This window comes from Mustela nivalis, assembly GCF_964662115.1.
Source record: "Mustela nivalis genome assembly, chromosome: 10".
Taxonomy (NCBI): Eukaryota; Metazoa; Chordata; class Mammalia; order Carnivora; family Mustelidae; genus Mustela; species Mustela nivalis.
In genome coordinates, this window is record NC_139029.1 from 15,362,051 (window position 1) to 15,388,058 (window position 26,008).

At 55.2% G+C, this 26,008-nt stretch overlaps 1 protein-coding gene across 11 annotated transcripts in view; it reads left to right on the forward strand.

The window, feature by feature from the left end:
• ZBTB40 (zinc finger and BTB domain containing 40) overlaps positions 1–13,300 on the forward strand; it is a 73,966-nt gene extending 60,666 nt beyond the window's left edge. For 3 of the 11 annotated variants that reach the window (XM_082688058.1, XM_082688061.1, XM_082688064.1), the window contains 6 exons: positions 1,002–1,166; positions 3,748–3,962; positions 5,120–5,282; positions 5,981–6,067; positions 7,451–7,677; positions 9,376–13,300. In XM_082688058.1, coding sequence (XP_082544184.1) covers positions 1,002–1,166; positions 3,748–3,962; positions 5,120–5,282; positions 5,981–6,067; positions 7,451–7,677; positions 9,376–9,570 — 1,052 coding nt within the window. In that variant the 3' untranslated portion in view covers positions 9,571–13,300. The remainder of the gene's footprint in view (positions 1–1,001; positions 1,167–3,747; positions 3,963–5,119; positions 5,283–5,980; positions 6,068–7,450; positions 7,678–9,375) is intronic. The other 8 variants (XM_082688062.1, XM_082688063.1, XM_082688067.1 and 5 more) reach the window with 3 other exon arrangements.
• The last annotated feature ends 12,708 nt before the right edge of the window (positions 13,301–26,008 follow it).

Genomic DNA, 26,008 nt, shown 5'->3' on the forward strand with positions numbered 1-26,008 from the left:
ATGGGGGTGCTGGGGACGGAGCCTCAGGAGCTCTGTCTGAGGGATAGGTGTGCGCTCCACGCAGAGAAGGACAGAAGTAAGAGGTTGGATGTGTAAGTCGCGGTTACAGGGGAAGCTGGGAGCCAGAGCTAGGACTGTGGGCATTCTCAGGGTACAGATGGTATCTGAGCTCTGAGCTAAGGTCATCTACAAAGCAGGCGGCCAAGGGCTGAGTCCTGGGCTTCTCAATAATTTCAACTCTTGATCGAAGAAACCCTTTTTTCCCTAACAAAATCTTATTTCAAAGCCCAACATGTGAAAAATGCAAACGATGTTGATTGCTATAGCTGAAATAGACCTCGGATTTGAGGGATTTGGACTCTCACCTCACTGATTTCTCCACTTCTCTGCTGGCCCAGAAGGGACCCTGGAGGCACAGCTGGTCTGGTGGTTTCTTACACATGCCAGTTTTCCAGCTTTGCTCTTTACCTCTATTTCCCAATAGTCTTTGGCAGTCTGGTCATTGTATTCCCATTATGTGTGTGAGGGAACAGAGAAGCCAGATGATTTATAATAACTTCATAGCAAGTCAGCAGGGGAAGGCTTCCCTTCTCTCTAGCCCCGTCTGTCACCTCCGTGTGCGGTCGCGGTTCCACACGGTGCATGTGGCCAGGGATCCAGACCCGGGAGTTTCTGGGCAGGAGGATCTGTCTGTTTTCTGGGAGTGGAATGAGCTCTTCCATAACTTAGAGGAGCCTGGTTAACAGATGGGTGGTCTTGTGTGTGAGGACTCTGTTCTTATCCCGCAGGGGAGGGAGGCCACACTGTCATCGGCTCCGTGCGAGGTGCCATCCGATAGAAGGGCCCAGACCTCTCACCCAGGGTGTTACAAATTGCATGTGGTTTTGACGCCGTCTCCCAGATTGTATTCCCTGACACGTGCCTTACCGTGTGATCTTGTGTTTAGGGATGCCTTCCGTGTTTGGTGCTATTTCTAATAAGGAAACTCGTGCTGTTTCCAGGGAAAATGTACGCCTGCCAGTATTGTGATGCTGTGTTCGCCCAGTCCATTGAGCTGTCCCGCCACGTGAGGACCCACACTGGGGACAAGCCGTATGTCTGCAGGGACTGTGGCAAGGGCTTCCGGCAAGCCAACGGCCTGTCCATCCACCTGCACACCTTTCACAGTACGTACTGGGATGGCGGCTGTCAGGCATTCGGCGCCAGGCCTGGCTCTAAGAAGGCGTGTAACGATCATGACAGAAGTTGTCACTCCACCAGAGCCAGTCCCCACTTGGTGTCTTCCCCTCCCCTGTTCTCCAGCAAAACCAAGTCCCTCATTCCTATTTCAAGAAAAATCCCATTTTTAACATGTCATTGTGTAATGTCCGAGCTGTTTCCTTGTCTCCTTTTTAGCCCACCTGGCACTGCTTGCCTGACAAAGGCAAATTATGCTTGAAGGAGAGCCTCAGTAACAGACAGGCTGCAGAGCTCCAGAATATTCCCTTTAGTCCACTGAGCTGCTCTTTGCTTGCCCCCTCCCTCCCCAACTCATCTTGTAGTCCTACCCGCCTTTCCCTGAGGAGCAGCCGGACGCTGTCTGAGTTAATATCTACTGTCGTGAGTGGTCCCTGCTCTCGCCCCCCTCCCGACCTGGGAAGCCTACTGCCCGATATTCCCTCCCCTGTGCCCCTGGAGCCACTCAGGTAGTGGGGTCTGCCCTACCTTTCTCCACTTCTGCCGGAACTGATACAGACAAAACACACTTCTAATCAACACACGCACATGAAGGCAAAGAAAACTCTGTGCATCCTCATCCCAGCCTCGGGAAGTGGCCAGGGTGGCGTCTGCAGCCACATACCGTCTCCCCCAGCAGACTCGTTGCAGTGAGGGTGAGCAGCACGGCGTAGCTGTGGGGGGGGTTAGGAGCTTGGGCTCCGACTCCACAAGGGCCTGGAACTGGACCTTGACCCTGCCATTCACTACCTTGAGACCTTAAACAGATTTCTTTACCTTTCCAATCCCCCATGCCCCTTTTATCCATGAGGAAAAGTAATAATGCCACCGCCTTGGATTGCTGTGAGAATTAATAAGGTGTCTATCCCGTGTGAAGCATGAACGCCTCTGCCTGACACACAGAAGATGCTCAGTAAACACCAGATAGGAGTATTGGTGGTAAAAGCAACCCTCTCAGGTGCCATTTGTCGCCATCAAAGCCTGTCTTTCTGGCGTGCCACGTACCCTGCATTTCCTTCTCCCTTCCCTACCCCTGTTTTCCACACACCGGTTTCTAGCTATCTGCAAAAACAGTGCCTCACAAACATGGCCTTTATGTCAACACTTCAGATATACTATCAGCCAGCCAACAAAGGTTGTTGTCAGGACTCCTGTGTCCCTGACGTGGGGCTGGACCCGGGGCAATGCTGGACATACGTACAATGCAGTCCCTTCCCCTGGGGAGTTCACAAGTCCCCATATCCAGCTGCAGTAGACGCCCAGATGAGAGGTCTGGCTTGGATCTAGTGCCATCATTTCGATGTCCTTTTGACCTATTCAAAGGACGTTCTGCTCTGGATGCTCTGCTCTGGTCTCCTCTTCCTGGTAGCATTACTTAGGAGCCAGGAGATGGTGGGGCTGATCAGTTGTCAGGACGAAGAGGAGCCCAAAGACCTCCGTGTCCTGGGAAAGGTCATTGGCAGCAGGCCAGCGGCCAGGGCCCTCTCTCGGGCCACTGCTTGCCTGTTTCCCAGGCCCGCGTCGTAGCATATGGAGAACTGCTTCACCCCGTGTCTTTGGAGACAGTGTAGACTTGAGATTTCGGAGCTCATGTCCACAGGGACACCAGTTAATGATACCGAGTGCTGCCGTGTGTCCAAATTCTGGAATTAATTGGAGCCCGTGCACACGTAAGATTGGCTAGTAGGCAAAGGATTTTATTATTAAAATGTGCTACTTTCTGTTGCTTTCAGAAAAACTGAAATCTCTTGCCACAGGGATGGCAGATGTATCCTTCCTCAGTGCTAGTTCTTACTTCTGAGGCCTCCCTGAAGAGTTGGCGTGTCTAGTTAAGCAGATGGCTCAGAGCACAGCCTTGGGAGTGAGAGCAGCGACTGTCACCCGGTTGAGTCATTTCCCACTTGTGTCACCCGGTGCTCTCGAAGCCTTGCTTTTTCTAATCTCTAAAATAGGGTGATAATAGATCTCACATGTAGGGTTATTGGAAGGTTAGAGTGAGTTCATATTTGTAAGGCACTTAGAATATGGCTGTCATGCAGTACTCATTAAACATTGAGAGTGTTTTTATTGTTGAATCCAAGGTGAGGAGCAAGGAAGCATCCTTCCTGTCAGTCAGATGCTGACAACAGAGCAAACAGTGAGGCTCTGGGGAGTGTGTTGGAAATCTCTGCAGAACATGAGAACACTCAGAAATGCCCAGCGCAGGCAGGGGAAGAGCAAGGGCAGTCCTCCCTGCAAAGTAGTTAAATGGAATTGAACTTGTAGGATGTAACGTGAGGAATGGGGACTAACTACTTGGTGCCGCAGAGGGGGTTCGTACAGAAGCCTCAGAGGCATCCCCCCCACTCCCCGGACAAAGGTGGGGGGGTGGTCAGGCGATCGCCACACTCACTGCTGGTCCTCGGAGCGTGCGGCCCTGCCTGACCTCCAAACAGCCTCGCAACCGGAACCGCACCCAGCTGCCGCGCCTTCCTGACGGCTGCCCGTGGTGTTTTTCCCTCCCTCTCTCCCCGCGGATGTCCGTGAAACCAGACATCGAGGATCCGTACGACTGCAAGAAATGCAGGATGAGCTTCCCCACGCTGCAGGACCACCGCAGGCACATCCACGAGGTGCACTCCAAGGAGTACCACCCCTGCCCCACGTGCGGGAAGATCTTCAGCGCCCCCTCCATGCTGGAGCGCCACATGGTGACCCACGTCGGCGGGAAGCCCTTCAGCTGCGGGATCTGCAACAAGGCCTACCAGGTGACCGTGCGCTCGGCCCGGAGCACCTCCCCCGTCCCCGGCCTGCCCTCCCTTGCATCTGCCCGGAGTCCCCGAGCGGACGAGGTGGCTGCCGCTCAGGAAGGATGCAGCTCGTAACCGCTGAGATTCTCTCAGGTGATCTGGTCAGAGTGATGCAGCTGGGAGCTTTAATTGGAGCCGAGAATTCCTGCAGCTCTTCTCTTGGATCTCAGCCCTGTCATGAGCTGAATACTGCTCTTCCCCTTGGACACTCACACTCTGTGCAGCCCGTTGAGCCCGTGTGTCAGGGGATGTGAGAGTGACAATGGGCCGTGTAACACTGCCTGCAGTTACCTTGTTTAGCACGATGACTGGGTTGTTGTCGCTGTTTTTAAACTCCTAGGGAAGGGGTCTGCTTTTTCACCGTAGAATTTGGTATGTAATTAAAGGGAAACCCCATATGGAACTAAAAAGAAACCACATATGAGAAACTCAACTCTAAAACTGCAGAGAAAAAATGGTTCTTGTGACGTCTGTAAGATTTGGATGTAGGGACAGAAACACCGCGGCTAATGCAGCTCCGCAGACATGGAGAGCTCACTTTGGACCACACCTGGTGCTATGGCCTCAGGGTTACAGAGCTGAGTAAGGCATCAGCTTGGCCACTGGGAAAGCCGGGAACTGTGGGGTGAGAGTGTCTCCGGGCTGCTCTGGAACCTGGGAAGGAGCAGGGACCGCGCATGCTTCTGCTTCAGCAGGCTTCTCTGCTGCCTCCCTGGGCCTCTGGGACGCGGTGAGATACAGCTCACATGCTCTGGTGGGAAGGCCAGGGATTGAATTCTGGCCCTGCTGTTTACTGATAGGACCTTGGGCAAGTCATTTAACCACTGTGTGCCTCAACTCACCTCACTAGAAAGATTCTGATGCCTCCCTCATAGGCTTATTGTGAAGGGTGAGAGTTTCTGAAGGACCAGGCTGTGCCCTGCCCCGTAGTGGTCTCTCAGTAAATACACAGGAGCCTGGTCCCCCAGCCACCAGCCTTTCCTCTCACGTGAGCACTCAGTGTGATGGTGAGAGTGTGATCTAGATCCATAAGCTCATTTGTCTCACGAGGGCCTTGGGACCTCTCCAGCTTGCTGGAACCTTCTAAGACTTAACATTCGCCATGTTCCTTGCAGCAATTGTCTGGGTTGTGGTACCACAATCGGACCCACCACCCTGATGTGTTTGCCGCTCAGAACCATCGATCTTCCAAATTCTCATCACTGCAATGCAGCTCCTGTGACAAAACCTTTTCCAACACCATTGAACACAAGAAGCACATCAAGGCAGAGCATGCAGGTGAAGTTGGGGTGCCTGAGGCCGCCATTGTGAGCTGATGAGTGGGAGTGGCTCGATGACAGCATCCTGGGCTCCAGCCCAAAATCCCAACTTCCGGTTCTGTACTGTGGTGTGTGTGGCAGTGGCCTCTGTTCTGTCCCAGCACACCTGAAGGAGGCCACGCTGGCCCATCAGGAGCAGTGAAGAGTAGCTTGAGTGGCAGTGGTTCTCAAACCTGGGGGCCTCGAGCACTGTGAGCTCCCAGCGCTGAGGGACGCTGGTACACAGTGGGACCTGGGATGGGTGGTTGTAGTGGCAGACAGGCTCGGGCAGAAAGCCTGACTCCCACATGCCGCATGACCTTGGCAAGTGACCTCTCTTGCCTGAGCCGGTTTCCTTCTCTTCAGAAAGTCAGTACATACCCCCCTTGCCGGTCAGCCTGGGGTAATCACCACAGCCATGAAGCATGTCCTGTGTGTGAGGCGCGTACTGTGCATTGGTGGCGCTCCGACTCCATTCTTAGAGCAGCCCTCCTTCCATCCGGGCGGCCTGGCTCCGATCTGGTGTCCTTTACGCCAGATTGTTCTGCAAGTTCAGAGCTGTGAGGTTCTCGGCACTTGGTAGATGCTTGCTAAGTATTGGCCATCGCCGCCCTCTGCAGCCTGAGAGAGCCGTCCTCCAGTTGGTTCCCACCATTTCTTTCCTTGTGTGCTTCACAGATATGAAGTTCCACGAATGTGACCAGTGTAAGGAGCTCTTCCCCACACCGGCCTTGCTACAGGTCCACATCAAGTGCCAGCATTCAGGTCAGTGCCCCTTGCGAGATGTTCCTGGCCTGGACTGCCCTGGTGTATCTCCTCTCCACCATCCACAGCCATGCAGGCCAGACCAAGTAACCGAATGGACTTGTGCCTCTGTTTCCTTACCTGTAAAACAGGGACGGTCAGAGTGCTTCCTTCCTTGCAGGGTAACTGCAAATTGAAATACGTTAGTACCCAGAAAGCTTGTAAGGCCCGGCATCCGTGAGCATCCCTCCAGCATGACCTGAGATTGTCCTTGTTGCTGCCATGTCTCCTCAAATCTAAAATGCTAGTCTTGTATGAACCATTAAGAAAGATAAACTGGTTCAGTGGGTTAAGCCCCTGCATTTGGCTCAGGTCATGGTCTCAGGGTCGTGGGATAAAGCCCCGCATCGGGCTCTCTGCTCAGCGAGGAGCTTGCTTCCTGCCCTCTCTCTGCCTGCCTCTCTGCCTGCTTTTGCTCTCTCTCTATCAAATAAATAAATAAAATCTTAAAAAAAAGAAAAGAAAAGAAAAACTGCCAATTAAACTACATCGTCACTTAGAATTTGCAGGTGATTCTGCATGCTGTTCTGGGCTTAATTTGGCAGAGATTTTACACACTCTGGGTACATCAGAAGGAAAATATGAGAAAGAAATCATGGTGAGCATCCCACCTCTCAGAGCAGCTTTCACTTCTGTCGGTCGAGGCACGTGTGCTTACACGTGGCATGTGCTCCGCCACCAGCAGCACCGGCGGTGGGGCACAGCAGGCCGTTAGTTTCAGTCCCTCGAGTATGACGTAAAACTGGTCTACTCTTGCTGCTTAGGGATGTAGCTGAACATCTGCCCCTTACTCATCCCACCTAAACCATTTGGTTCTTGGGAGTTAAAAACGAGCACCACTCCTGTCTCAGGGATGTTCTTGGAAGCCACAGACACACACTCCGCAGGTCTCAGTGCTGCCACCATAGCCGTCCGTGTGCACATGGTTATTGGTGATTTTACATCCCACTGCTGCGTGGCCTGTAGTGGTCATAAGATGCCCTTGAACCCGGGTCAGAGATGTCAGAGCATGCCTTGTGGACTTGATGAGGTACGGTGTCCTCAGCGTCCTGGTCCACAGTTGAGTGAAGCCTGGCCCTGAGCTGAGGCAGAGTCATTCTGGAGCTCATGCTGGTGAAGCGTGGCTGCGGAGCCCCTTGCTTGCGTGGGACCTCGTCCTGTATTTGTCATGTTATCTTATCTTTCCTGAGGAGGATCCCCCAGATCGTAGAAGCTTCGGGTCCTACCGAACCTGAATCTGCCTCTACACCTCGATCCTGGTTGCTCCTTCCTCTCCCCTCGGCTGCTCTTGCTTTCCTCAGGCTTTCTGCCCGCAGCCCGTCCTTTCTGTCCCCCCTCTTCCAGGATCCCAGCCGTTCCGGTGCTTGTACTGCGCAGCCACCTTCCGCTTCCCGGGAGCGCTGCAGCACCACGTCACCATGGAGCACTTCAAGCAGTCCGAGAGCACCTTCCCCTGCGAGCTCTGTGGGGAGCTCTTCACCTCCCAGGCCCAGCTGGATGGTCACTTGGAATCCGAACACCCCAAGGTGATGGGCTCTGAACCCCAAGCGGCAGCTTCCCAGGTGGTACAGGTGATTCTGGGGCCACCCGCCACGAGGGTGCTGACGCGGGGGTCCCGAGGTTTCTCTGGAGGCAGCTCTGCCACACCACCCAGCCGTTCTCTTGGGGGCTCCCAGAGGATCCCATACGTAATAACATGACTAAGAGGGCCTTATAGAAGCGACTCTCTGGGCCCCTTACCAAACAGAACAGAACACTAGTCTCCTGGGGAGCACCTGCAAATGGCCCCTGGGTAGAGGGAGAATTTCCAAAAGCAGAACAACCTTGCTTTGTCTTAATTCACACACTTCCCCACCTTCTGCAGAACACCGTGGGGTGTGGCAGGAGTGGCAGGAAATCTCGGAGAAAGGGGGGTGAGCTGTTGGGACCCCCCTACTGCTGAAACACTTCGATAGCTCCTCTAGGCTGGGCCCAGGACACCGGGTATGTCAGAGTTCCTCACCTTTACCTGGGGGAGAAGCTCGCCTCTTCCTGTCTTCTCTGGAGAGGGTGGGCAGACAAGGGAAAGCAATGCGGGTCTGTGGATCATCTGTCGACGGACGGGAGCAGCGCTGTTAACTGATTGGACCTTCCCACTGTCCAGCCCCACAGAGAGGTTCTTGATGAACCGTGTCCTCACAGGCCTCTCTGCGAGCAGAGGGCAGGTCAGGTGGGCGGGCTGCAGCGGAATTCCTGCCACCATGTCACCCAGAATGTCTCTGCTTTGATCTTTTTTTATATATTAGAATTCTTGGTAAGATGTCCTTTGAGGAAAAAGGGAAAAAAAAAAAAGGCTCCCATTCCTAAAGAAAAAGAAAAGCCGTTTGAAAACTACTGTCCTAGATGATTTTTGATTAAACACCATAATCCATCTTCTCACCCCCCGCCACGACACAGACATGGAGCTGAGTTTAGCTTCCCCCTTCTGCCCACTCAGGCCTAGCACTCTGCTCCCCACTCGTGGCTAGTTCTTGAGGGCCAGGGTGGCTATGCCCACAGAGGCTCTCTGGTTTGAAAATATCAAGGGGCACCAAGCTGCCCCAAGTCCCCACAGGTCACAAGCATCAGTTTGGAGGTTGGGACCAGAACGGGGTGTGCTTCACCACAGACGGGGTCTCCCTGACCCCCCTTGAACAGGTGACAGCTATGGAAGAGGCCTGTGTGGGGCTCCCAGTAGGGGCGTTGGGGGCTGGCGAATGAGGGAGCTGATAAAAGCCCTATTTCCTCCACTCGTTCCTGCTCCTGAGTTCTGGAATGGTGTCGCCGCCAAAGAAGTTTGTTCACCTGAGGGCCAGACACTACCTTTGGCCAGCCAAGGCTTCTGGTAATTCCTTCCATTTCCAGGGTCAAGCCCGAGACTAACCACTTTAAGTAGCATTCCTTTCACATGGCCCTTACCTCCGCAGTGTGATCCTCGAGACAGGAAAACCCAGTGTAGGAAACTGAACCGGTATTCACCGGAGTGTAATCATAGAGTCTGGGCACCCTGAGATGGCGTACTGAGCTAAATTACAGCAATTTAGCACACAGAGTTATTTAAATTGTTTGCCTGCCTTCTCTTTTGCATCGCTGGTGTGTTAGACTTGCCTCTTCCCATTAGGCGCATGTAATTGCTCTCCTCAGGTGAAAACATAAATATCATCATTACAGCGTGAGACAAAAACCATGTAAATTCTGGGGAGCTCCCTGTAGACACTGCCCAGAGCAGCCTCACGGTCTTTCCCTTTCAGGTGATCCAGGCCCCAGAGCCGGCGGCCCCGACGGAGCAGGTGATCACTTTGGAGGAGACCCAGCTTGCTGGGTCACAGGTGTTTGTGACATTGCCAGATTCGCAGACCTCTCAGACCAGCTCTGAGCTTGTGGCAGTGACCGTGGAGGATTTGCTCGATGGCACTGTGACCCTGATCTGTGGCGAGGCCAAGTGAGTGGCTGTTCATCCCATGGAGGGTCCTGCATTTGCAGCAGAGAATGTTCTGCGGCCTGCGGTTTGCCCTCTGTCCCTGGCTGTCCCGAGTAGCGAGCATCGTAGCCTGCACCAACCGAGCGCACTCACTCTGTTCTCAGAGAACCAGCGGTGTTGGTGTCCTTGGCTCGGACACTGCCGCCCTCCCCAGGGGACAGGCCTCCTTCCCACAGGCCTCCCGCTGTGGCCTCTGTGGTGAGCAGTGGGGTGGGAGTGGTGACCAGGCCATCAGAGAGGTGCCGCGCGCCGGCCACCTTCGCTGTGCAGAATGGCAGGCAGCCGTGGGCCTACGGTCCACACACTGGGGCTACCAATGCTGCCGGGACCTCCTGGCCGTTTAGAAATGAGAGAAAAGCACCAACACACCATACAGAGACCGCCGCCCCCCACCCCCGGCCGGAGCACACTGGACTCCTTCCTCACTCCGTCATCCTCCCATCCGCTTGGGCGGCCCGGCCCTCTCCTGGTGGCGGGAGAACAGGAAGCAGAGCATTAACACAGGCCGAGTCCCACCTCGTCAGTACAGTTCGCCCTTCCCCAAACCAAGCCTTGCAGGGTTTCTGCGATACACTTCGTGTGCGGCCATGCAGCTGCGGAGACAAGCCCTGCCCTTCCAGGATCTTCTCTGCGGTGTTCTGTACCCGAGGGCTATCCCTGCGGCCTTCCGTGTTCTCCTCAAAGCCAAGACTGTCGGCCGCTTGCTCTGGAGCCTGGGGCATGGCCCATGAACCAGCGCCAGTGCCCGGTGCCGGGGCGCTCTGGCTCCTCCTCCCGCCACGTTCTCGATGCCTTGGGAATGGCCTGCTGGCCGCCTCTTCCAGGCGGCGGCTGTTACTGCAGGCTAGTGATCCTTCGGAGTCTGAATTTCACAAAGCTTTTTTATCTTCAGTTCCTAAAATATAATCTGATAATTAATGGTTTGTGGAATCCATTATGAAGTGCAATTAGATGGATGTAGGTTCCCACCGTTCGGAGGGAATGACTAGCATTTATCTTCCTTTCCCTGGTGCCAGAAGGTCACAGTCTGCTCGTGAGTGGCGTGTTTACACACCAAGCAGGGCTGCCTGCCCCCTCGCGCGGCTTCTTCCTTGGCAGGGGTGGTGCACATTTCATCACTCACCCTCCGGCTGGGGGCTGGCAGAGGACACGCCCGCGCCGTCTTTCCGAGCACATTTCACGTCCCCAGGTACAAGCAGGGACCAGGGGTCAGTTTGGGACACGGTCAGGACTTTGCTGGCCTCCGCACGCCGCTGGTAGGACCAAAGGCAGAGCCCTGCCACCGCCCGGCGTGGCTGCTGCGGCCGTCTGTCCACCTGTGCGCAGGGGCTGAGTTCCAGCGCGGGCCCGCACGCCGGGCAGCTCCCTCCTCCCGCCTCCACTTGTGTCCTCATCTTGATCTGCGCATCAGCTCGAGCTTGTCAGCTCAGGGATCTTTCCATTCTGGAGCAAATGAAGTTTTCAAAGGCAAGTCCTCAGAAGCCGGAACCTGACCAGAAGATGGTGCTCAAACCTTGAAGACGTGGCCTCCACGCGCAGCCCTCACTGCTCCTGCCGCCGCTGGCTTCTCTTCAGGTGGTGCGGTCTGGGGGCTGTTGGACCTGGAGAGCTCATGACCAGCAAGGGGCAGAGGGCGCTGGGTCTGGCCCTGGCACCAGAGGAAATGCTCTGGAAGGGACCAGCGTGGCCCGGCCCCGCCGACTAGTTGAGGCTCTGCGGTGGTGGGCAGGGACTGCATCCTCAGAATTGCTTGCAGCCAAAAGACAAATAAAAACTTAATTGCTAAGGGCTCGTAGGGGAAAGTGATTTTTTTTTTTCAGAAGTCTCATGATGAAAGAAAGCTGTAAGTTTTTAAACCAAGTTTCGGATTCTTTCAAGTCCCGAGAACTCCTTGCTTGGGTGTCCAGTGGAGGGCACATGTTTGCTGCGTAATCGAGGACTAGCAGCTCCCAAGCGGGGGGCATACAGAGAGGTGGCAGCTGCCGCCTGACACGCCTCACCGACCCCGCGGCCCGCCCGGTGGAGGCACAGACCCTGTGCTGCTTCCAGGGAGGAAGGAGGAAAGGTGCGTCCTGCATTTAGCCTTTGCTCCGAGTGGACCTCTGCGGGGCACTGCACTGGTGGCAGTTTTATAGTGTCACTTCCGAGAGGTGCCCAGGCGCGGGTTGTATTGTAGGAAGACTTGTTCTAGCTTCACTTGGCCATTTTGTTCTTTCCTCCCACTGCTGCCCAGGAGACCTCCGGAATGTCTGCACAGAGGACATTGTCATCGTGCTCCCCTTGGTCCCCCTCACTTGCTTTCTCATGGCAGCGGGGTCTCTGCCTTGTTGCCATGGGTGCATCCTGGTGGCCTCCAGGCTGAATCCTGGGGGTATTTGTGGTTGTGTGGAGGAGGCTGTGGACCTCTTGGAACCCCTGCCTGAATATGTCCATTAGGACCCTGGACTATCTCTGCTTCCAGAGCTTCTGAGGCAGCCGGCAAGGAAGGACAGGCAGGCAGATGCCCAGCTGGAGTCTGATTCTGTGGGAGTAACGGGGATCACTTAGGGAACAGGATTTGCCATCCCAGGTAAGTGAGGCGACAGGAGATGGAAGAGCAGGGGTGCCGGAGGAGGATGGCGCTGTCCCAAGGACGTGAGCAGCACCTAGCCACGGGCAGCAGAGAGGCAGAGGCAAAGGCAAAGCTCTTTACTCGTTTAGGTAAGAAAGCCCGTCTCTTCTGTCTCAAAAGATTTATGTTTAGAAAACTTGGAGCCCAGTAAGTAGCAAGGACTGTGCTGTGAATGCTGGGTTCCCCCCGGTGATCCAGACCTTCTCTGTGGAAGTGCTCTGACTCCCCTCCCGCTGACCACCAGCATCGGCCTCATCCCTCGGGGAGGCACTCTGCTGGTCGGGTGCGGAGGGACAAAATGGGGGGAAGGTCCCCTTCTCTGTTCATGGTTTAAATAAGTCAGGGATACTCTCAGAATCAAGAAGAAAGATGAGGTGGCCCCTCAGAGATTCTCACCGCAGGTGATGTCAGTAACCACGCGCTGATCACACAGCAGGGCTGTGCCTTTAAGTCTTATGGGTCTGAGATCTGGGAATTGCCTAAGGGATGGAAGAAACTGCTGACCTCACATAGAAAGGTTCTAGGGGATAAGGAGTGTTTGTATTAAATTGGGGCCAGAAAGCGGGACAGTGATGGAGAAGTGGCTAGGACGCTTTAGTTATTGCTCCCAAAGAAAGAATAACAGCCTCAGCCCTCCCCACTTGGTGCACTGTTTCCCAGGGACCCTTGGGAGGCAGGGAAAAAACAGGAGTAACAGGAAGATTTGGGGTTGGAGAGGGTATCAGAGGCAAGCTGATGATTGTTTTGTTGCCATGGAAAACCTTGGGCTGGTAGGACCTGGGCCAGAAGCTCAAAGCACAGCCAGGGCTCAGAAACTTCCTCCGTGTACAGCTGTGCCTATAAGGACGAGAGAAGCTGCCTGTGCTCTGGGATCATGCTGTTGAGAAAAATTATCCCCTGGGCTCATTCACATTGTGTCCAAATCATGGAAATGTTCATCGGTCGTTTCTTCTTCCAAGGCCAGCCACACCTCCCACCAGTCAGGACAGCCAGCCAGGACTTGATGCTGTGTAATTGAGATATAAACCATTATTTTCACTTAACTTGCTCTATTCTATATAAATAAAATACGTACTTTGAAAAACTTGCGCTGCGTGAGTTTCACACGGACTATAATGAGACTTGTTTCCTCTCTGGTTCTGGCCAGCTGTCGCGTGGGCACAGGCTTGACAGGGAGTTCTAGGGGCTCTTGTACCTTCGGGCCCTGCCAGCATGGTGGGGGGAGGGGAGACTGTCCCATCGGTGGAGGCTGTTCCAGAGCCCTCTTTGCCGGAGATCGAGCGTGGTACGTGGTCTCAGAGGCGGGTGTGCACGTGCATCCGGGGTACATCCGCACTGTGCCACTTCCTCAGCGCGTGACCTTGGAGGCGACACCCTCTCAGCCCTCTCCTCGCAGCCCCCATCCGTAGGGGGGCAGGCCGCACAGAATGGTACAGGGAGTTCCAAGGCTGGCTTTAAAGAACTTGGTGTTGAGACTAATTGTTAGCTCAGTCTTGCCTGTGGCGCTCAGCCCAGCCGTTCGCCTGGGCTGCCGGCACTGAGTGGTGGCCATTCCCGCACCTTCGCGTTTCTCTTCTCCCTTCCTCCCCCCTCGCTCCCCCTCCCTCGCTGCCCCTCCTCCCTCCCTCCCTCTCAACCCTCGGGAGACCTTACAACACCCACCACTTTTCATTTATCTCTTGAATCTCAACTGCCCCAAAGCACAAAGTGCTGAGCAGATGAGTATAAAATAAGCAGAAACCTTTTGTGGAAAGTAGCTGAAAATGTCACGTTGCTGGCGGCCCGCGAGGACGCAGATAGGCAGCGCGCAGACAGGATGTGCAGCATTTCTGCAGGAAGAAGCCGCGTGGAAGGCAAGGGGAGGCACGTCCCATCTTTCCCATCTGTCCTGTCCTGCCTGCTAGTCCTCTAAGGTCAGGTCAGCGCAGAAGCCAGGGAAAGCAGGGGTGAGGTGGCTCAGTGCTCACGTCTCCTGGGACAGTCTGGGAGTGGCACGAGCGGATCCTTGTCCAGAGTCCACAGGGCCTTTTTGAAGGAGTACCCCTGCCTGCCCAGTGCCTGCAGATAGGCTGGAGCTCTCCATTGTATCGGGAGCAATAATCCTTGCAGCGTCCTAGGCAGCCCCGGATAATGGTAACACACCGCGGGGCTCCAGCCATGAAGGTGAAAGTGAGGAGGTAGGAAATGGGCCGAGGGATCCCTCGGCTGTCCCATTTTCTTAGCGCTGGGCCTGGGAGGCTGCTGTAGGAGGCTAGATGGCCCAGCGGAAAGGGCATAGACTAACTGGGTGGATGATCTTGGGCAAAGCCTTCCTGAACTCCTAACGGCATGTAGACGCTTTGGAAATGATGTCTGTTACAATGTCCAGTCCTTCTAAAGAGCCTGCGGGAAGAGGGCAGAGAAGGGCAAGGCCCAGCACATCCCTAAGATGGTGGGCATGGAACAGAGTGCCGGGTGCCCGAGACCAAGGTAAACCTCACCTCTCTGAGCCATACTGCATAATCCCAGGACCTCTGTCCCAGACCCGAGTGAACAAGGACAAGAGGGGGACAGGACGTCCTGGCTTGGACCAGCACAGTCAAGGGGTTTTGTCTGAGTACAGGGCCAGCCTCTGAATGCCAGGTCAGGGGCACAGGTAGTGAGACCCGAGGAGTGGAATCGCGGCGTGCGGAATGGTGTCTGGCTTTCCCACCCTGCCTCTGGAGCACTGTCTTCAGTGTCCGTCTTATGTTCCCTGTACGCTCAGGGATGTGTCTGGGTGAAAAGAGAAACGTTGCTTCTGGCTGCCTTCACGGGAACTTATCCTAGACCAAGGGGCCGCACACTTCATTGGTAAATAGCCCAGTACTCGGCTTCACTAGAAGAGGGGGTCTAGTTTCATTGCTTCTTGGGAACGTCCTTGAGGCTTTATTCTTGTGCAACTGTCCCGTCTTCTGCCCTGTTACCAGTGCTACCAGAGCATAGGTCCGATGCCCGCCAAGACCTTCATATCTGCTCGACGAGCTCAGCGCACTGGGCAGCCTGCTTGGTGCTTAGTAGATGCTGATGCTGCTCATCTCACTTGTCTTCCCGTCCCCCAGGGAGAAACCGACGTCCCCATCTCACCCCGCTAGTGAGGCTGTTCCCCAAGCTACCTTGGGGCTGGTCTAGCAGAACATCCCACTTCCTGTGTCCTCCGAGGAGAGATTAGCAGAAGGTAAAGAACAGCTAGCCCTGCCCAGAGCTCCCCCGCTGCTCTGATCAAACACCACCCCGCTGGCTCTTCTTGCACGGGTTCCCCCAGCGCAGGCCAGAAACAGCTGATCAAACACATCAGGACAAGGTCAGTCCAGGGACCCACCATTCCCTTCAGGAGAGATCTCATAGACCTGCCATCAGGAGGGTCCAATAAAAGTGGGCAGGGGATGGGGAAGGGGGCCCACGGGGCTGGCACAGGACCAAATGGCTTTTCATTCGTTTTAAGGTTGAAACTTCTGTGGTCTGCATGGGGTCCAGGGCAAAACCAGCACACACAGGGAGGCCAGGACTGGCGCGCCTGTGAGCCCGGGGACTTGGGGTAAAGCGAGGAACGGAGTAGCCTGCACACACGCAGGACAGGGTGAGGGATGTCAGGCAGGAGCCAGTGTCGTATCTGGAGCATGGGGATTACTAGATTGTCACAGGGTGACTTAAGATCCTCCCTCACGAAACCATCACCTCTTCAAGGGCAAGGGCTGTGTGTCCTTTCTGTTAACACACAGTGAACCAGGCACGTCAGGTTCTGATTGCCCCGGTCTGTTCTCCCTGAAAGTTCTGCAGTCTCGGTGGTCCTGCCGTGGGCCCAGTCCTGTGCCAGGTGCTGTAGACGTTGGGTTGTGTGGGGCTAAAACAGTGTGTGGTTCCTGCTCCCGGGGCCTGATCACCTTGTTGGCCAGACAGAGATTATTTATGAGAAGTAAGAACCAAAAACATCCATGCAGGTCCAGACCAAGACCTAAAGTACCTACAAATGCTGTTTCTCTCTCTCTCTCTCTCATTGTCTTTTTCATCAGGATGGTTAATATTTTTTGGAGATAGTCTCATAGTAAGTAATGCCTGCAGGTGCTTGGTGTTTGTTGCACAGGGGACGGAGATCTTTGCGTACTTCTGCCTTCATCGGCACCGTGATGATGTAGCTGCTGTTGTCCTGGGTTACAGACGAGGGGACCCACAGCAGGGAAGCCCCGTGACGAGTGACTGCCCACGAGCTGGGATTCGAACACGGGCAGTCTGACTCCGTAGCGTGCTCTTAGTACCCAGTCAGCTAGAAGAGATCTAGTCCCTGGTAGTTCCCAGTCCTTAGCAGCCTGGTCTGTCACATCTGGACGGTCGTCACAGGACCCAGCAAGGCTCCCTGCCTGCGCTGTCCTTTCCCTTCCCCTGCATCCGTCCTGCCTGAGACAGCCAGGCAGGCCTAAACCTCTGCTGCTTTCTGCTAGAGATGAGGTGTCCTGGAGCAACAAGTCATGTCCTCTTGCCTTGGCTTCGGGACTAGATGGTTTGTTCACCTGTCCTCAGTCCAGACTCTTACCCAGAGAGCAGAAGGACAGCTACCGGAGCTGCTCGAGCCCCCGCAGGGCTGGCAGAGGTCCGCCGCACAGCCTGATGCGAGTGTGCGAACGTGTGAGTGTGCGAGCGTGCGAGCGTGGTTCCTCCACACACACGGCTCTGGATGGCAGCCCTGGGTGGCAGCTGGATGGGCTTCTCGGACTTGCCCACCTCTCCCATCATTGGCCTCCTAAAAGGAAAATGTTTTCCAGACAGCAGCCGTGTTACCGCAGAGGATCTGATTAGAAGCCAAGATAAGAGGCGGCAGATCAGAGCCACCCTTTCGAGTTCTTTAGATCCGAATTCAAATCCCCGCCCTGTCCCTTGTTAGATGTGTGACTTTGGGCACATTAAGCTTCTCTTTACCTTGATCCTTCGTCTGTAAACAGAGGTAATAAAAGCTCTCACAGTAATTGTGGAGATTAAAGGTGATGCATGTAAGACCTTGGTACAGGTCATGGCAGGTAGCAAGTGGTTAATGGAAAATACCAGTCATGCCCAAAGGGGGCCCAGAGCTCTGGGGTGGTCTATGCCCCAGTGCAGAGACCCCATGGGTCCCTCTGAAGCTCAGGTAAGGTGGGCTTCTGGGTGGGGGAGGCCGATGAAAAACAGGCCAAGCTGGACAGAGTCCCAGGAAAGCAGGGCCTTTTCCGCAGCCGCCTCTCTGTGTCCCATATTTCTGGTGTCCGGTGCTTGGCGGGTGCTCAGGAAACACCTGTTGTATGACTCTAGCCGCAAAACCGGAGTAGCGCTGGCGTCCAAGGATGGCCTGGAGCTTCGCTCCTTAGGATGCGTCCCACTGCTCCGCAGCGCCACCTAGAGGAACGTCCTGGCCGTGCGGCCCTGGTGGATCTTGTGGCATCCACAGAGCAGGCTGTCTTGGACTGGTTGATGCCTCCGTTTCTGCCCCAACCTGGTGTGCTGGCTCAGAGCAGGAGGGCTCTCAGGCAGGCAGAGCACGGACGAGACAAGGTGACAAATGGTTGGCTCAGCTTGGCCAACCTCTTGTTTGTATGGGCAACAGGGTAATCCCATAATGCCTTACTTACTCTTGAGAAGCGCTGGGCTATTTTCAGGTCATTACTGAGCCTCACGGCAACATGAAAGTTTAGGTGTCTTCATTATTACCCCTTTCACTGCAAAGGAACTGAGACGCGGCCACCTCTGTGGGCAGAAGGGTCCTCAGCTAGTGAGAGGCTGAACTGCAGTCCGGTTGTCTGACACCAGAGGTAGGCTTTTCCCGCTCCGCCGTGCTCTCCCTTTGTCACTAGGGTCCTCATATTTCCGAGCATTTTGAATCATTTACTTGCAGCAATGCTCTGAGGCTAAAAGAGCTTGAATTATTATTTTGCCAATGAAGAAATTGAGGTTCCAGGAGGTGACATCCCTTGGTCACCCAGTAAGTCAGCAGCAGACCTGCAATCAGAGCATTGGACCCAGCATTACATCCACTTTGCAAGAAAAAGCACTACTTGAGCCCAGTGAGGAAGGGGATCTGGGGCTCCGCCAGAATCCTTGTGGCACGGGTGGGCTGAGCCCTTCCATTTGTTCGCCTCGGCCTTGGGCCAAAGCACGTGCACCATCCCCGGCGCAGGCATCACATGTCTGTCCAGGTGAGCAGACGAGAGACGAGCACTGCCCAGTGGGATTCTCAGTGGTGCAGGGAATGGCCTGTTCTGCACTGTCGGACGTAGGAACCACTAGTCAGATGTGACTTCGAGCGCTTGAAATGTGGCTAGTGTGGCCGAGAAATTGAATTTCAACTTATAATTTAAATAGTCACCCGTGGCTAATGACGATCGTGCTGGCTAAGAGTCCTACGGGGAGTGGCTGCTCCCAGATCCAGGCCCAACCCTGTCAGTCCCTGAAGCCTGTGACATTCCACGGGTGCCCAATGAAGTGGGGGTGGGGGTATCACAGGGACTCAAGTGATACACGGCCCCGGCAAGGTGGAGGGCGCCTGCTCTCAGTCACTACAGTTAGCCCGCGCCCGATGTTCTGCCCTGAGCGCCAGCCCTGCCCCGCACCACCTCCGCTTTCGCCCTCATTGTCGTCCACACCAGTGGCTTTTGAAACTCTACAGTGACAGCCCTTCTAGCCCACTTTATAGGTGATTACATCAGAGCTCAGCAGGGCGAAGGAGCTTGTCCACGATGACCCAGCGAGAAAGGTCTCATTGCCTGAACACAAGATGCCTAGTTCTAGTTAGCGTCTGTCACCAGCTCCAGACCAGCGCTGACCTGAAACAGAAGGGGCCACAGGGCAGCCAGGAAAGCCTCTCCTTTCCGCATCTTTGAGAGGACACCATGACACAGAGCGTGCTGCCCGGGGCACCAGCCTTGTCCTCATAGAGCGAGTGTCCGGAGCTGGCCACGCCCCCTGGGCCGGGCTCACCTTGCTGTGTCTGTGGCTTTCTGATGACTAGTTGGGTAGGAGGGGCTCGCCTCAATGAATCACTTTTTTTCCTAAGCACGCCATAAATCTACATGCGACTTTTGTTTATCTTGGAACTAACAAGATTTGTGGTGACACATCGCACATTTATAACGGAAGCCGTAGGAAAACTAAATGCGTTGTCACCCGTGAGCCGCGTGACGTTGGACAAACCTCTCCAGCACCCCTGCCCCGTGACTGGATTAGACACCCTCTGAGCGCCCCCTCTCCAGTAGTCTGACTCCCTCCCTAGCACCGGCTGTAGAGAGCCCCCTGTGGCAGCTTCTGTCCAGGACAGCCCGCCTTCTGTCCCCTCAATGAGGCTGAGGGGACTGTTCCCACCCCTGGCACAGCTGGGAGGAGCTGGCAGGGACCAAGGACAAAAGCATCCAGGCCTGGGAGAAGGAAGCTTTCCAGAGCTGGGGGGAGGGTCTGCCCTAGGAGGAGAGTAGGACATAGGGGCAGTGGCTCTGCCCTTCTTGTGAGCCCTGGTCTGAAGCAAGCCTAGAGCTCATGGTAGCCCCCGGCCCGGGTGTCAAATGCCAGCCTGAGTGTTCTGGCTTTGGGCAGGCCGCTTGGCGCCCCTGAGCCCTCTTTTCCTTCCCTGTGAATGGGGAGGGTAATAGTACTTGCCTTTCCCTGGGGACTGTAAAATAATACTCCTGAGCCTTCGTGGTGCCAGGCCCTCAGTGAGTGGTTAGTCCTCCCTTCCTGGGCCTGACCCTAGAAAGGGCAGCCGAGGTGGGTTGGGGTGGGGGGTGGGGGGGAGGGTCTGCTCTGTAGCCTGGACTATGACGCTGGCAGGGCAACAGCGAAGAGGGAGTCCAGGCTTCGTGCTCTACCCTCACTTTGCTGACCCTGTGGCCTCACTACTAACAGGGAGATTCAAGGTCTGAGGCCTGGTGTTTCTGTGCCCTAAGTCTTCCAGGTCAGGCCTACCTGGCAGGGTGAACAAGCCCAGAACCCTGGCTTCGTGGGGGCGTCCTCAACCCTCCACCCGGCGGGCCTGAGGAGATAGGATCCCCTGGATACCATGAGCCGCCCCCGATTTCCTCATCAGAAGCTTCCCCTCAGCCTTCCTGGAGGCTCAGATCCACGCTGGCACGGGGAGGTGACAGGGCTTCTAGGTTCCCAATGTGGGGCCTCCGTACCCCAGCCAGGCACACATACACGGGGCCAAACTAGGCTCCCGGCCTTCCTCTACTCACCCCCTCACCACATCCTCTGCCAGACTTTTCCCACCCGCCTTCTCCCTGTCCTTCAAGGCCCATCCCAAATATCTCCCACTCCAGAAAGTTGCCCCCAGTCACGCCAGCCAAAATGTCTTTCGGACTTCTCAGTGTTTGTAATCCACAATACTGAGCATGTGGTAATCTCAGTTCTTTTTTTTTTTTTTTTTGCCCTTTTTTGTAGTAAAGTATCCATAACAAGTGTTCCATTTTAGTTACTTTTAAGTGTAAATGTCCATGGCATTGAGTACATTCACAATATTGTGCCACCATTGCCACCACCCATCTCCAGAACTTTCTCTTCATTTCATACTAAGACTCGACCCACCAAACAAGATCATCATCCCTAAATGAAGACACAAATCTGTTAGCATCGCTCCCATCCCCCACCTCCTCCCAGGCCCTGGAAACCACTCTACTCCCCCTCACTATGAATCCGTCTGGGTTCCTCCCAGAAGTGGGATTATACGGTATCTGTCTGTGTTCGTGTCTTAAACGGTCCACAGAGCGCTGGGGCCTCTGCTGAGTGACTGAGAAAAAAGAGCCCCTGTCACGCTGCTCCTACCTCCCAGACCAGAAGTCCTTCATTCGTTCACTCGACAGGTATCAATGGAACATTTTAAGGGCTAGACAGCATTCTAGGATGGATGAGAGACACCTCAGTGAACAGTACAGAGTGACATCCCTGCTCTCATATTTTAATATGGAAGACAGACTATAAGTAAGCTATGTGGAATGCTAGATAGCGTCAAGTGTCAAGGAGAATGTTGGCGATGTCGCAATGTTGGAGTCTCAGGTGGGGTGGCCAGGAAAGGCCTGGCTCAGCAAATGACTTCAGCAAAGACCTGAGGGCTTGGGGAATTGACCGCCTGAGTGTCCAGGGGAGAGACACCCCTCCCCCAACCAGCAGAGAGAACAGCCAGTGCAAAGGCCCTGAGGCAGGAATACACATGGCCTGTTTAAGGAATACTGAAGAGGCGCTGTAGCCAGAGCAGAGTGGGCAAGGGAGAGAGCAGTGGGAGAGGAAGCTAGGGGACAAATCAGGATCCAGAGGATGTAAGACCCTTGAGGTCACATTAAAGATCCAGCCACTGGCAGGTTTCAGGTGCGGTGCTGTAACTGTGGGTAAAGAATAAATATGGAGAGAAGGGTGAAAGGTGGGGGATTGCTTAAAGGCCATTGTCCTATCTCATCACAGCAAAATTACTTGAAATTCTAAAATGAAAATGAGACTGTGAGAGTGAAAATGAGACCCAAGTCAGTTTCTGAGTGGCTCATTTGTTAGCCAAGTAAGGAAAGGGATAACGGCTTATATTGGGGTGGTGGGGAGGCGTGGTCAGATGCCAGTAGAGCCAATAGAAGCTGGTGGACTGGATGTGGGATCCGAGGGGAAGACAGAGAAGCCAAGGGTGATGCCCAAGATTTCTGGTCTGAAAGTTGCCATGTGCTTTGGTGGGGAGAGCCACAGGAGGGTGAGTCTTGGAGGGAAGACGAGGAGTTGACTTTGGGACTTGCTAGATTTGAGAGGTCTATGAAATGCCGAAGTAGAGAGGTGTAGGGTGGGCGGTTGAAGCATGAGTCTGCAGTCGGGGCATTAGAGATCACTCCGCCAGCGTTCCTATTCTGTTTTCTGAGACCCACCTGGCATCACCAGAGCTTTCTAGAGTCCTGGGCTGCAGTTTGGACCCTACCTCCTCAGTGTGCAGAAAAGACTGGGCATCAGTCTGCTCTTCCTTTGTCCGTCCGTCCGTCCGTCCGTCCGTTCTTCCATCCATCCATGTGTTCATCCATCCATCCGTCCGTTTATCCACCACGCCCAGCACATCGAACCCCAGCCAGACACAGAGTCAGGCACAATATCAGGCACCAGGAGGAGAGGGGGGGAATACGGGAATGAGTAGCATAGCCTCCCCTCAACAGACTCACAGTCTGGTTACAGAGTCTCTTAACGCCGGTGCCCCCACATGCCTTCTTTGGCCTCAATCTCTCCATCAGTAAAATCAGTCTGGACCAGAGAGTCTTTAAAAACCTCACCCACGGAGACCTCCCGGAACCCCAGTGAGGCCAGCCTGCCCTTGCCCTCCTTGGAGCAGGGCCCCCACCACTCGGACGGAGCTTCCTGCCCCCAGAACACCCATCCAGACAGCACATGGGCCCTGACGGACGTGTTGCCCTCTGCATGTCCCACCAAGAAGCCACGAAGGCCACCTAGCAGCTTCCACAGTACACACAGGTGACTTGGGTTAAGGCTTGCCTTCTCGAGGGGGATGATGATCCACCTGCTGGAGGGTGGGAAGAATCATACACCGTACAACATCAGTATGTCCCCGCAAGGTTTTTATAGGTGTGGAGATGAGGGGACGAAACGTCTTATAAGACTCCACGGGGAGCAACACCAAAATAAAAGGATACAAAACAGTAGGTTAAGGGAAGGCGAGGAGGGCCGGGGCTTAGAGCACACACTCATTTGACTACACAATAATAGAGAGCTCAGTTCTGGTGCTGGGGACGGAGGGCACCATGCTAAGGGACAGTGCCCTTGAGCCCAGAATCTGCTGAAGGGCAGACAAGAAAATAGGCCATCATTATAACCAATGACAAGAGCCATGCTGGGGCAGGGTGTGGAGGTGGGGCCCTAACATCAGGAACTTTCCAGAGACTAAGCCAAGCAGGACCCCAGCAGGCTGCATAGACCGTTCTGGGCAAGGCCAGTGAGGATCCCAGCTCCCTGTGTAGGGACAGAGAAAGCAGACGTCCACATAGAATGATTCCTTTGGGTAGGCAGGGTCCTGAATGGGTTTGGGGGGAGACAATATCCTTCTGTCGTGTCCTCAGCTCAGAATGGCCTTGGGCTGCTGGAAGTTGCTTGGAAGCCCCGCATTAGAGCTTCAGCCCTCAACCTGAGATTCTGCTTTGGAAGCCATCTGATAGAGTGGAAAGAGTTCTAGACCAGGTGCCAAGATAGGACCCGAGTCCTGGTCCCAGCTATGCCCCTGATGGAGCTGCGTGAGTGCCTTTGGACAGACCCCCTCCCTTCAGTCTCAGCCCCCCTGACCCTCAGATGGGAGATAAGCACAATCTCTTCCCCTCCCTGCTTCACACGGGTGCAGGATGGAGACACACAGAAGCCTTCGGTCATGGCTTCTAGATACCGCAGCGCGCGCGCACACACACACACACACACACACACAAGATTCCTCCCCATTTTATAGGAGAGGGACAGAGGGTCCCCCAAAGCCACACAGGGAGTAAGTGGGGGAGCTGGGGTTTGAACCCACCGGCTAAAAGCAGGCATCGGTGGGGTGAGAAGACGCAGGTAGGGGTGGGTTTAGGGAGGCAGAGGCACAGGCCCGAAGAAGAGCTCTGTGCTTGGCTTCAGCCCTGGCCGTCCACCTGAGAGCCAGTCTCTGATTTCCAAGTACAGGGCGTGCTAAGGGGATGAGAGGGAGCAGTCCGAGGCCCTGGAGACCTAGAGCCGGAGAAGGGAAGGCCCGAAAGAGCTGTCTTCAAAGACCTTTCGACCATCAGGGGGGTCTGACTTGGTTGTGCCCTGGTTCCACCTGCCACAGTGCCCAAGATGAAGTCCCGGCGGCTTCGTCAGTCAGGCGGGGCCCTCCATGATCTGACCCCCGCCGGCCTCTCCTCTGCCGACCTCCCCAGCCTCCTCATCGCTCACCACTCCCTCGTACCTCACTCTCCGGGCTCTCAAATGGCCCATAGCCCCTGCCACACACTGCGTGCCCCGTCCCACTGTGGGGGCAAGAAGGAGGAGCGGCTCCCTCTCCCGCCAGGCCGGGGCCAGGATGCCCGCCGGTCCTCCTCCGGGCTCTGCTCCACCTTCTCCTTTCCCCGATCCTGGGACTTGCAGCTGTCGCCGTGGCTGCCCTGCTTGCCTGGCCAGAGGGGCCTCAGGGGGTGGACTGAGCAAGGGGCCCTCACCAGGAGCCCGCACAGCCTCGTTGGTGCTCCTATCCCCATCATACTGGTGAAGAAATGGGGTCTTGGGGGAAGTAAAGAACTTTCCCAAAGTCACACGGCCGCTGGCAGGTGGACCTGGGACGGAACCCTGGAAGCCCCCTGTCAGAGCCTCTCAGCTGTGCAGGGAGAGCCTGCCTGGAGTTGGGGGGAGGGGCGGCGATGGGGGGTCCCTATCCACACTGCAAAGAGCGGTCCCGAGCCACCGTCCACGCCCCGCCTTCCTTCGGTTTTCTGATAGCGCTTATTGCGATCTAAACTTTCGTAAATTACCCACTGGTCTCTCTCCTCACCGACAGCAGTCGCCCTGCAGGGGTGGGGACCTGGCCTGCCTTGTTCACTGCAGGATTCCCAGCGCAGGTGCCCTGCCATTGTTCGCTGAGCGAACGGGTACTCACGGTGCCGGCGGGGGCTGAGCGCTGCCCGGCCGTTGTCTGCCCATCCTCCCAGCAATCCTTTGAGGTAGGACTTAGGCACACTTTTCAGAGGAAGAATGGGGGCCCTAGAGAGGCGAAGTGACCAGCTTGGGGTCATCGGTAAGTGGCAGAGCCGGTGGCTGCATTCACTGGGTTCTAAAGCCTGCGCTCTTAGACCCAGGCTGCAAACGAGGAAGCTGGCGCCCAGAGAGGCTCACGGCCTGGCCCGGCGTCACCCAGCCAGCGTCTGCTGAGGACGATGGCTTTGTTCTTCACACAGCCCTCCGCCGGGTTCCCCAAGGGTCTTCGTCCAGGAACAGGTCATGGTCTCAGGGATCCCATCAGCCTTTTAGGAAAACTGTAAGGACTGCAGCCTTCATAATCGCCCACCATTCAGCTACGCCTTGCCCCCCGCTTCGTAAATGAGCCTCCTCCTCCGTGGTGACGTCAGTGATTCTCCAGCCTGGGTCCTTCGGGAGGACCCCGTGTGGGGATCCTGCGCCAGCCCCAGTAGGAGCCTATCCAAGCTCCTCACCCTCGTGCACCTGTTGGAACTGTCGAGAACTGTGGCTTCTCACTCCCTGCTGGCGAGCTGGTGGCCGGGCGAACACCAGAGACCGGAGTTTGTCTCCGCACTCTGCTCCCGATGGCTAAGTACGACTCTCCCAGATGCCCCTCCCCAGCAAGCGCCCTTCCTTCTGCGCCTCAGCACCGCCCCACCACCAGTAAAATGGAACCTTGGAGTCTCGGGTGCCTAGACGTTCCAGAACAGTGCAGTCCCATAGAAAGATAATATGAACTATATGGAATTTTGAATTTTCTTATACCCACATTAAAAGAGTAAAGAGTGTGCTCACTTAGGCAACACACAGACTCAAAGAGTAAAGAGGGACAGGTGAGATTAAGGTGATGTATTTTATTTAACCGATGCATCCAAGTTATTTTCATTTTAACACGTAATTAATGTAAAAACACTCAGGAGGTATTTTATATTTTTCTCAGACGGAAGCATTTCAATTCTGTCTTCCTACATTTCCAGGGCTCGAACCACATGTGGCCAGCGGCTGCCAGGGCAGTGGTACCTGGCACTGCTGCGCAGGAACGCTCGTCTTGTCCTGCCCACCACCCCGACTCCCCCGCGCCCAGGAGCCCTGTTGTGGGGCTGAAGGCTGC